This window comes from Triturus cristatus, chromosome 2_2 (genome assembly GCF_964204655.1).
Source record: "Triturus cristatus chromosome 2_2, aTriCri1.1, whole genome shotgun sequence".
Lineage (NCBI taxonomy): Eukaryota > Metazoa > Chordata > Amphibia > Caudata > Salamandridae > Triturus > Triturus cristatus.
Genome location: NC_140582.1, coordinates 588724708 through 588736775, shown reverse-complemented (window position 1 = coordinate 588736775; position 12068 = coordinate 588724708). Strand labels below are relative to the sequence as shown.

The following is a 12068-nucleotide window of genomic DNA, read 5'->3' as shown; positions in this document are numbered from 1 at the left end:
TGGACACACTCCAGTGCACTTTTCTAGGGGCCTACCAGTACATCAAATATGTCAATCATGAATAACCAATCATAATCACATTTTACGCAGGGAGCACTTGTCCTAAAACCAGCAAAAACGAAATGCAGTACACAGTAAAAAATCAGGAGTTCAGAAGCGAAAAGACAGGGGAAAAACACTCCGAAAAGGAAAGGTCTAATACACCAGATATAAGGATTTCCATTACCCCACCTTTAAATGTTGCTTGCTATATCTCTTGAATTATTTGCAACTTGTGATTGTAAAAGTGACAAGTTTTTACCCTTAACCATTGTGGCATATATAACCTCTGCTAAAGACTTTCATGTTTTTCTGCAACATCGGGTTTATTTTTCTCTTTATGTGCTGTCGGTAGAGCAGGAGAAATGCTGTGTTTTCTTTTTTTTAATCGTTTTATTTTTTCCTTTGAACAATGCATAGCAGTACATTACATTATGACAGTATGGATCCCTCTCCTATCACTCCCCCCTTGTGTCTTCTCTAATTCCTCTGATGATTACACAATTCTGAAATATATCTGATTATCATTCCAAGCACCATTGTGTCCCTCTAACCCAATTCTACCCTAGATGCTGTGCTCTAGATGTTAGAACTAGTGTGCCTTTAATGAAAAAATAGTTTGCAAGGTATTGTAGTCTGAGGTAGAGTCAGCGGTGACTGATTTATCCCAAACTGCAGTCCTAAACGCAGTGTACATATTCGCTGTGGGAACTATGCATGCTGAAAAATGTATGTTATCATGGTATAGTTGGCCTTGGAGATAGTAATTTATGCACCTGTTTTATCCATTCCTAGTACACTATCCAGACCCATACAATGAGTAAAGGTCAATTATTAGCATTTTTGACTATCTCCCTAGTCAGAAGTGCTGCAATAGTGCTGCCATTTCAGTCACAGAGTATTGCACTGACATTTTCTAACATTATACGATGTGTCCAACTGCTGCTGTTCCCAAATTGACCCTGAAAATGATTTGATTCTTGAAAACAGTCATATATTCATGGTTGCCCCTTCCAATTACCCTATTACACGTGACTAAGGGGCTGATTCACAAACCTTTTTGAAATGTTGGTAATCTACACACCATGGATTTACATCTATAATGTTGAGAACAGCCATCTTCCATCTTTCACTCACTGCTTTAGTTGAAACAGAGTGATCACAATCAGTTCTCTGTCAACTCTTTGTTTTGAAACTTCATTTCATTTATGCAAAAAGCAAATCAGGTTATTGTTGTGGACAGCTACATTCATTATAAACCATAAACAAGTAACTAACAAGCCACTGAAGTCAATGTATATGGGAACCCAGTAAACATCTCCCTTAGGTGCATCTATCACTCCCCCAAAATTATTGCATTGTGTCTCCTCTCAAGACCTGGACATAATGGCTGAAGAGTGTTACCTACCTCTCTCAAGACTACTGGTTAGGGAAACCTATGTATGGTATCTCCAATTTTAGTGGTCCTGCTGGGATTAGGGCACCGTTGTCTAATCAAAAAAGGAGAAATTAAAAGGAAACCTTCAAGACATAGTATGACAGGGCTAAAGCTTCTCTATGAGTGCTCTAGATGCTTGTTCTTACTGTGCATACGGAGAATGTCACAAGTTCCATATTTGATGAAAGAGTATCACTGAGCTGTGTAAAAATATTTTCAAACCCTGCATGAAAATGACAGTGTTATCTGTGAATAGCTGTAGACATTGAAAGCTGAGCCCTTTTAACCTAAACCCTTTTTGATCTCAGCTGAAGACAGCTTTAGCTGTCTATTAGTGGACCTAAAGGGGCAGATTTATGTTTCCTGGCGCATCCCTGCAAATCAGCAGGGATGCGCCAGGAAAGATGCGTCACGCAAGTTTACCCTTGCACCACCACAGATGCGCCGCATTTACAATGCTGCGCATCATGGCGCAAGGATAAGCAGATGTGTGATGCATCTGATGGCATAAGGGCGGCGCATTGCTGGATTCGTGTCGCAAGCACGACGCAACTCCAGCAATGCTCAGGGGCTGCCCATACCTAACATGCTGCATCATGCCTTACGCCTGCTTCAAGCAAGCGCAGGGTTTTGACGCAGCAGCGTCGGAAAAGTGACTCAGTAAAATTTTGTAGATTTCACTGCGTCACTTTTCCGAGGCTTTTTCCGTCGGAACGCCCACCCTGCATACATTAAACCTGATGCAGGTTTAATGTAGCGCAGGGCTTTACAATGTGACGCATCTCCCTAGATGCGTCACGTTGTAAATAAGGCGCAACATGGCGCATGGTTTACGCCGCCGCTGCGTCACAGAAGTGACACAACGGCGGCGTAAGTGATCGCAAGGGGCTTGTAAATCTGCCCCATAGTCTTCAATACATATGCATAGAGACGGCTGTGGGTTAGCCCCATTCTTCCGATTGGATGGATTTGTTTTCCATCTCTTCATTCAATGGCATTCCTCCCTATTCTTGCGTTTTTCGTGTCATGAAGTATTTTGATGTGACATTATCCTGACCAGATGAATTGCATCCTTCCACTGATAACTTAAGGACACTTTTATGTATGCCTTTCGGCTCTCCATGACAATGCCTACTTCTTTGGGTCTCTCTTCCTCTATATTTACTCACTTCTCCATCCCTAGATGCTCTCCCCTTTACATTGTTTTTATAATAATGTCCACGCGCCCCCATGTGCTCTTAACTTACTCCCCACATGTACTCCATCCGACTCCTTACCTTATTTTATTTTTTATTTTTACAAGGGCATAGCAGCTGCAATGGCTACTGTACCACTTGCATCCTCTTTTTTTCTGAGCTTTTTTACTTTTAATTTCCTGTTTCGAAAGAGCAGTCGAACAGGGGAAATTAAAAATTCCAAAGTGGTTGCGGGCACTTCATGGAGCATTTTGAGATGGCCCGTCATGCGTCTGTGTTTATTTGCATGCATTGTGACTCACTGGTGGACATTCTGGCATCAGTTAATGCCAATGTAAAAACCATTGGTAAAGCCAAAAGCTGGGGCTTTTAGATTTAACACTAATTGGCATTGGCAACATAACCGGTGATTTTTAGAGTTCAATTAACCAATCTGCAGTTCAAATACAATCATGGTTGTCGCAAAGCGTCTACGAAATCAAGACAACTGAGCCCGCATTCCTTTTAATACAAATGTGCTCTCTTTTCCCTGCGAAGAATACGAACATATTCAATAGTGCGTTCGAAAAACTATGTCCCTTTTGGAGGAATATTAAATACTATTTTTTGTCATGCAGGTGATAACTCAAGCTAGCGGGACTGCTTCTCATCACACCATCCACACTCAGCCTGTGGGAAACCAGTTTGACAGGGTGGACGACTTCTTCATTCCCAGTACCACGCTCATTATTAATCATATCAGGTAAGTTGCAGCAAGAAATCCCCTCTTTCCCACCTACTCTACGCCTGCAAGTCGTGTTTGTTCACCAGAAGCGTTGACACATATAAAAAGAGGACACTTTGCCCTTGTGCTAATGAGAATTTTATTGATCACTGCTTGCCTCCTTCCAAGACTTGAAAACACACATTGTGAGTGACGGGAATGGATTCGAGAGTGGATTTAATCGCTTGTTTCTGTTAGGGTAAATATTGAGTTGGTTGATTTTGTTTGATCTTGGATTCTTATTTAATTGGGTTTGCACCACACTGTGGAAGATTCTAGCAACATTAAGGTATGCGACTGATGGCTGGCAGGTTACTCTTCAGCTAATTGTATGGTTTGTTGGACAAGCAACTTGTCACATTAGGATGTCGTAAAGTCGTTTCACATTTGATTTGCACTTATGTTCAGAGAATTAAAGAGGGTTTATTCTCTGATGTCTTCTTGGAGTCTGACTTCCGAACCCCCTGAAGACAACATCCGTGATGTCTTCTAAGCTGTGCAAATGTTTCATTCAGAATGAAAAGTTTGCCTATCTTATTTATTGCCAATATTCTGTGCACAGCTCATAATGTATCAGTGTCTTTTATAAGCCAAGTGCGCGTTCTGTTTGTACATACAGTTGCTTTCTGTATGCTGACCTTGTGACCAATTAACTCCGAAAGTATTTAATTCATGAATTGTATCCCCGACTGCATCCTCTTAACTAACTGGAGGTGCACAAAGTTGAACCTTGGGTAAAAAGCCAAGTGTGGGAATTAAGAGGTGTAAAACAGATGGCGGTGCTAATTAGCATTGAAACGTGCACGACTCCTTACAGGTGAAAAACTTTACTGTTTTGAACATTTTAAAAGTGTGCCTTATTAAGCACATGTAGTCCATGTGTGTTTGAAGAGCAAGCACTGCTTTTCTTTTTAATAATGTATTTCCATTGTATCTCAAAATAATGCACAGTGTTATTATATAGGGCCCAAAGCACTAGTCCCGTTCATGAACAAGGCGTGCACAATATACACAGACCAGTTTGCATATGAGACTGCAATTTGTGACATATTTTGTAATAGATGTATACAAAATTAGCTATTCGACCTGCCTAATGAATATTAATTAGGAAGGCTGCAATGTGGCACCCTCTCTGATTGGCTGAGAAGTTTGGCCTGAAAGCCTGCACGAGACAGGAAACGTTTGTCTATGCAGTTGCTTTCCTAAACCTGCAAGATTTTTTTAAAGGAGCCTGTGTGCAGTAAACTGCCAGGCGTTGCTTTAAAAAATATTTCCTATTTGGGAATACATTGGGGGAGCAGGTAGTGATCCTATTGCAAGTCAGTTACTACCTCATTTTGGGGGCTAGTAACTAATCACTGGATGTTACTGTATTTACAATAACCAGTCACTGATACATTCCTTTCCAATTCGTAAATAGGATTGGGGTATCTCTTTCATTCACCCTATATGGTATTTCTAAAGAGGTGTAAAAGCCCTCCTATGAGCCTTGTTGAAAGACTTTTGCTTGTGGTTTAAAGCTTTTCGCGATCGCCAATGCGATGACTTTGCTAATCACAGGTCTCCGACCACAAAAGGTCTTTGCACGTTTCATAAACATCTTATATAGCAAATCAGGTGAACGTTTATCTTTAATATTTATGATTTATTTTTTCAAATGAGGTCAGAATTCGCCCATTATTGTACATTTGATCTAAATGGCAGTTTGAACATTGGATATCTTTGTGTATGATTCTCGAACAAATGAAGAGTGATACCAATCATGTTATCAATCGATCAACAAATGCCTCAGTGTATTTTATTTTTTCAAACAAAATGATTCATCTTGTTTTTTGCGGTCCAGTTATTAGATCATCATTGTAAAAAATACATATAGCAAAATGTGTTCCTATTTTGGGAACAGTGACTATAAATTATTAACTATTTGAAAGCTAATTAATGAAAATACTAATGGAAAACCCAAAGTTCAAAGGATCTTTAAACTGAACTAGTGCCCTGTGAAACTAACACATAAAAATTACTTCTGTTGGTGCAACAGATTAATTCAGCCATATTCCTGAAATAATCTTGAATGCTCTGAATTTTGGTAAAAATGATAATGTGCTTATAGCTATTAATTTTTAAAGTAAGGTATGCCAAAGAATCATCAAGTTCTGGGGCAGGGAAGCACAAAAACTTGCTACGCTGATCCTTGCTTCCAGGTATCCCCACATACAAAGTTCACAGACAATTATATGCAGAACCAATTCCACACAACTCCTTCCTCACAAATGAAAGAAGTAAATAAAACCTAGGGTCAGAAACTAATCAACAGTATAGACATAGTCACATGGATAAGTCAATACCTCCCTGTCCTTTCCAATAACTCTCTTCTCAACTGTGGAATTATACCAACCCTCCTCTTGAAACCAGAATCAGAGCAGCAGACAATATAAACATAGTGATTTCACACTCTGCGCCTGTTACCTTCGCTGCATTCTTAAGACTCCCGGCTAATTTGAAAGCTTTTTTTCAAGCCTTATGCCTGTAGAACTTGAACCAAAACACTCCTCTTCACAGCCACTGACAGTCTTTCACTCCTCAGAAGTTTTGTTTATCAGTTCGGCCATAGTTTTTCCTGTATTTTTTATTGGCTCACCATTTTGTTACACTTTTCTAACATTTTTCCAGAAATTTGGGCTTTGATGTTGGGTTGCATTCACAAAGAATGCGCAACAGCACTTTCTGGATTGGGACATTTGGTGAAAATCTATAGTTTTCTATCATTCTTCCAACTATTTACTCCTTGAATTGTCCAGTGCCTGTTGCCAGTCTACACACTCCTTAATGAGTTAGTTAAAATTTCCCTGCATACTTTTGGCCTCTGAATGGTGTAATGATTATGGGCTGCCAAGAATTTCATTAATCTCCAGAAATCCACCTATCCGAGACATGTGCTGCCAGATTTTAGTTGGGTATACAAACAGTGGTTCTGCTACCTTAACCCCTTCAGTGCCCATGACGAGCTGGACTCGTCATGGGCTGCGGTGGCGCTGTGCCCATGACGAGTCCAGCTCGTCATGAACTCCGCCCGCTAATGGAAGGCGCGGCACTGGGCGGGGAAAGGGGCGGGCATGCAAGGGGTTAATCAATTTTTCACTCTTTTGATAAGTCCCGCTAGTGTGAGACTTTCAACAAATGATATATTGGCACAACACTGAAACAGGAAGACAAACAGTTATATAATATATAGATGTATTGAAAAACACAAGCACTTGAAGAGACAACTTTACAAAACACTTTTCCAACATACACAACAAACATAGGTGATTATCTACAATAGTGACATACAGAAGTGATAGTTAGTGACTGTACACATCACAACACTACAAAATTTAAACAGAGAACATGAAACCATCAATTGATCTTTACAATAGCGGTGTATTCCTGGCAACAAAAACATCCTAGCAAGACCTCCTTTCTTGTGTGGGTATCATTGGACAATAATGCTAGATCATTAACATTGACGTTTCAACCCCTGATTTACGTGTGCATATCAATGACATCCCTGTGGGGTCTTCTTCAGGACAAAGAAACAGTTGTGTATGCCCTTTAGGAAGTAACTAATTCGAGTGGACAGCTGATTCATGAAGTACCAGGGGCACACCTGCTCCCTGTTTGCCCGACAGCTTCGGGGTCATTCTGTTGCTAGCATCGACTCCGAGCGCGTATGCCATAGAATTAACCCGAAGCTGTAGGGCAAAATTAGACATTGACATCGACCAGGTCTTGGTGCTTAAAGATGAATTTTCCATTATAGGCACGTTTTGCCTCTTTTTCGCTATTCGAGCATAATATGCCGGAGATAAACAGAGAGCAGGTGTTCCCCTGGTACTTCATGAATATTGAAATCCTTATTGAATCCTTGCGACACTGGGCACTACAGGAGGAAGATTTCTTCATCTCAGTCCAATCTGAATTCCTGGTTCGCCCGGATGGGCTCCATGACCTAATTAGCTGTCTACTCGAATGAATACAAACAAATCTTATACAAAAAAACATACATCAAATACATATAAAATATATACTAAAATACATAACATTAATAATAAATAGATACTTTTAACAACTATATTTTTGCAAACGATATTTTACACTGCGATATTCTTAACATCGATATTACTTACCTAAATCGATATTCTTCACCATGAGAATTTGTCTGTCGATATTTCTGACCCACAATATTTTCGACTCAATATTAGTGAATTTGTCTGTCGATATTTCTGACCCACAATATTTTCGACTCAATATTAGTGTAAATCTATATTTTTGATTTGCTATTCTGTCTCTGCATCATGTCTCATGTCAGGAACCTAACCTTGTGAATGCCTTATAAAAGCCTTCAGCACAGAGAAACGCACAGGCAGTAACAATACAAGACTGACGCACATTTCAACTTCCATACTGAGAGACAAGCTCCAGGCTGTAATTGGTAGTAGGCTGATGCCGTTTGTGTATATCAGCTGGTACTGCCTGCAGCTTGTTTGGAAATGTACCTCTGAAACCCTGCTGAAAGTGCTTTCCAGTGTGTGGTACCGGCACACTGGAAACCTTCTCCTTGCTAGAATGAAGTTGAAGGCCCAGTAAACTTTACTGCACAGACCTGCTTCCTTCTTTGCCTGGAATGAAAGTCTTCAGACAGCCAAATGAGTCCCAAAATAATACTCAGCACCTTGAAGCCCTCTCTACCCTGCACCACAAAACAAGGAAAAAAAACCTTGATGACTGTCTGTGTTTGTGAACATTGTGTTAGCCACTTACCAGAGACATGAGTGGGCTCACTGAGAGATCAACGACTAAAATGTACATTTGAGATGTGTGTTGACTCCACTTGGTGAGTGCACCCCTCCCTCCATCAACTTAAATTGTTTTAATTTCTTTCTCCCTTGATCTGATAAGTATTGTGGTGCAGCACAAGATTAGCTCAGCAGGAAGCCAGATCAAGAAACCCCTTATTGTCTATTGCAAAACGTCTCTGCCCTCGGACTTGCAGTCCATATGTATAGCTACTGGACGTTAGCCGGTCTCCATGTTGCTTAGTCCTACACACTAGACCTCCTAGACACTCTCCCCTTTACTTAAATTTTCCATGTGCACTGTAGTTGCCATTGCGATGCATTGCTCTGTAGTGTTTAGACAATCATGAACCTAAAACAATACTTAAGATAAGCAACTCAACCTTTTTTTTTGTGGAAATATTGCAATCCTATATTTACCTAACATGTCACTTTAAATGTTTGCATCCATTAGCTGATCACAAATTACATGTTCAGTTCTATTCTGCATTGTGCTTATTCTGGGTTTCTGAATAGTATGTGTGTCTGGGGTTTCATGATAGTTTTTTCCAAACATTGGAGCGTGAGGAACATTAGATAGAGTGTTTAGCAATACAACCTAATTTAACTGCTTCATAATTATTACAAATGTCTACCTGGGATTACCACCTTCTTTGTGAGTATATGGATTCATTGTGTGATCACAGTGTAACATTTGTTTGCTGAGTAGTGCACTTTATACTTTCTTATCATTATTCACAGTGAAAATATATTTTATATATGCAAGCTATTAAGGGTCCTATAAATGTCTACCTGATATTACCACCTTTGTTGTGGCAACATTCATTATGTGATTGCAGTGTAACATTTAATTTTTGAGTGGTGCACTTTACATTTTATCATTATTCACACCGCAAATATATTTCATATATGCAAGACTTTAAGGGTCCTATTAGAAAGGTAATTAAACACGTTTATATTTACTCATGCTTATATTTACTGCTACCTCTAGTTGTAACTGTAATCTTCCTACACACCATTTCTGAGTGTTGCTTTACACCTAGGTGTAAGCTTCAATGTCTTCATCCCGTCCAAGTCAGCCTCCTAACAAGGTATTTATTACTGTGAAGTTATTATCAGTAAGTTTACAACTGCATTTAACATACTGACTACTTGGGGGACACCAAAGGAGACAGATACCTCTGCTTGGGAGGGGCAGAACCTCCTTCACAAAGATGGTTACTTCTGCCAAAAAGATGGAGACCTAGAAATCGAAGAGTTTAAGCAAATACTGCACATTTGGCCCAAATCACACAAACCTGACACCCTATCTGTGCAAACCAAATAAATACATCCCACACCGTAGGCTCCACCTTTTCCCCCGGTACTATGGGACCCTTTTTCCACCATGAGCCATATTCGTCCTCGAGAATGTAGGAAACACTTAACAGTAAGATACATTTTACTAAGGAGAAGATAGCCTTTGTAGTGAAATATGTTGTAAAATAGGACTAACAGAGACAAGGCCTGCCTTCATTCACCCTCAGAAGGCAGCCTTGTGGCAGGGGGTCATAGACTCTGGGAAGAACTAGTTATTATAAATCCAACCTTGGCAAGATGTTGGATTTATTGTAACAATTATTTTGATACTGTTACAAATGGGATTTCTGGTTGGCTAAGGCTTGCGCCAAAGCCAGGCAGAAACCACCACTCTAGTCAGGGCAAGGGAGTTACACGCCAAAGATAACCCCTGCTCACCCTCTTGGTAGCTTGGCACGAGCAGTCAGCCTTATCCCGGTGTCAATGTGTAAAGCATTTGCAAACGCACGCAGCAACAACATCCCAGGCACACCACAAAAGGAACTCCGCACAAGGTTATCTATAAAAATAGACTTTGTATTATCATAACACATTAGAATAGTAAACACATAATATACATGGTGCCATCTGGCACTGGGTCATATCTACAAGAGATTATTTACACCTGACAGGGCCAACTGGACCACTGTCAGTACCATCACAAAGTGAACTTAGTAAAACAGATCATAAACGTACAACCAGTAACCACTGGTAATCACTGTACTTAGCATCAGCCTGTAACATAAACCACATTATGCACAGTATCACATTAGGCGCCAAACGCATTGTACGCCAACCTCATCAGCATAAATACATTATGCAATTCTCTCCCAAGTCTGAACACACTAGACCCTAACCTCCTAAGCATAACTACATTTGGGGCGTAGATCACACAGGGGAATATAATCTCACTAGCATAAACCATGATATGCAAAACAATCTCATGATCATGAAACACATTTGGAGGTGTAAATCATACTAAATGAATAACATTTCCTAGCACCACACTCACATTAGTGCCTGGTGCCCTACAATCCCAACAGCCCCCCTGGCCAACCGGCCATCTCAAACAGGGGCTCAAATGCCCTGTGTCCCAAAAGTCAGGGCACCCTGCCTATGCAGCGGAAGTCCAGGTGCGCCATTGCGCAAACCTAAACATTGCAGCTGGCACTAAGTGCTGCGCAGCTGTGCAGGAAAAGATGGGGGCGAAGGAGTGCTTCTCACCCCTAGCTTACAATCCATGTCCCCCAAAGAAACCAATGGCCTAAACGTTGCAGCAGCCTACTACTTGCTGGGCAGCTGTGAATCTCCAAATGAGGCCTGGCACCACTGTGCCGCTTCTGTCCCTCTCAGGGACTGCTAAAATACTATAACCCCCTCGTTGCAGCAGCCCGCAACTGCGGCGCTGCTGTAAAGCAAGTAAAGAACTGGCACCACTGTGCCTGGGGACCCCCCACTGGGGCCCCTTCAATCAAGTTAGCCCATCGGTGCAGCTGCCCTCTGCAAGTGGGGCAGCTGAAGACATAGCTACGCGGGGGAGCACGGGCCCCTCTGGACCCTTAAACAAGACGACTGCCCCTCATGGTAGCCCTGGGCCTTTAAATAAACTTGCCCCATTGTTGGAGCCACCAAGGCTCTGGAAAACAAACACGCACCCGCCTCGTTGGAGCGGCCCACTGCCATCCGGGCCCACTCTGACTCTGGACTTACCGGGACAGGCGATCTCCATGTCCGTCTGGTCACGCTGCAGCTGCCGCGGGGCTCTCCTCACCAACATGGGAGCCCTGCCTTCCTCTGGCAGCCTTCTCTCATCCCGCTCGATCTACTCGGGACTTGCGGTGGGGGCAGGCACCGAAAATGTGCCTCGTGCCCCCTCCGCCTCCTTTACAGCAGCCCTTCACCCGGTCCCTCTCCTGGGACCGGGACTTTTTCATCGAGCCCGCGAGGCTCCTCTGCTTCCTTCTCGGCCGCGCTGCCATTGGACAGCCGGCCGCGAGTCCCTGCCCATAACCAGGCAGGGACGTGGACTTCGGGGTCGCGCTCGCAGCGGCCCGGCAACTTCTGTTGCCGGGCCGGACTTGGGCTGCGTCAGTGATTCCATGGCCAAAAGAACGCGGGGTGGGCTCCCGCCAACACCGCGGCAATGCGGGGTGGGCACCCGCGATTTAATGACAAAAAGAAACCAAAGGAACCAGTATGCAGGGTGGGCTCCTGCTTTTTAAGATAAGCATAAAGCGCCATGTAGGGTGGGCACCCACGATGAAAATATAAAAATAAGCGGGGTGGGCACCCGCGAAACACAGTAAAATGCGGGGTGGGCACCTGCCGCCATAATCATCACGGGGGAATCCCTATGGTGTGGATTCCCTCCTAAGGGGGCAGCAGCGCGGTGCTGCGCAGCCCCCAGGCTCTCCCTCTCCTGGGGGAAAATTACAAGATAGAGCTACCAGGGCGCAAAA

General features: G+C 42.4%; 1 protein-coding gene across 2 annotated transcripts in view; it reads left to right on the top strand.

Annotated features, from left to right (window-relative positions):
- FSTL5 (follistatin like 5) overlaps nt 1-12068 on the top strand; it is a 2810134-nt gene that overhangs the window by 2559642 nt on the left and 238424 nt on the right. For both annotated transcript variants that reach the window (XM_085641771.1, XM_085641770.1), the window contains one exon: nt 3291-3415. In XM_085641771.1, the coding sequence (XP_085497897.1) occupies nt 3291-3415 (125 nt within the window). The remainder of the gene's footprint in view (nt 1-3290; nt 3416-12068) is intronic.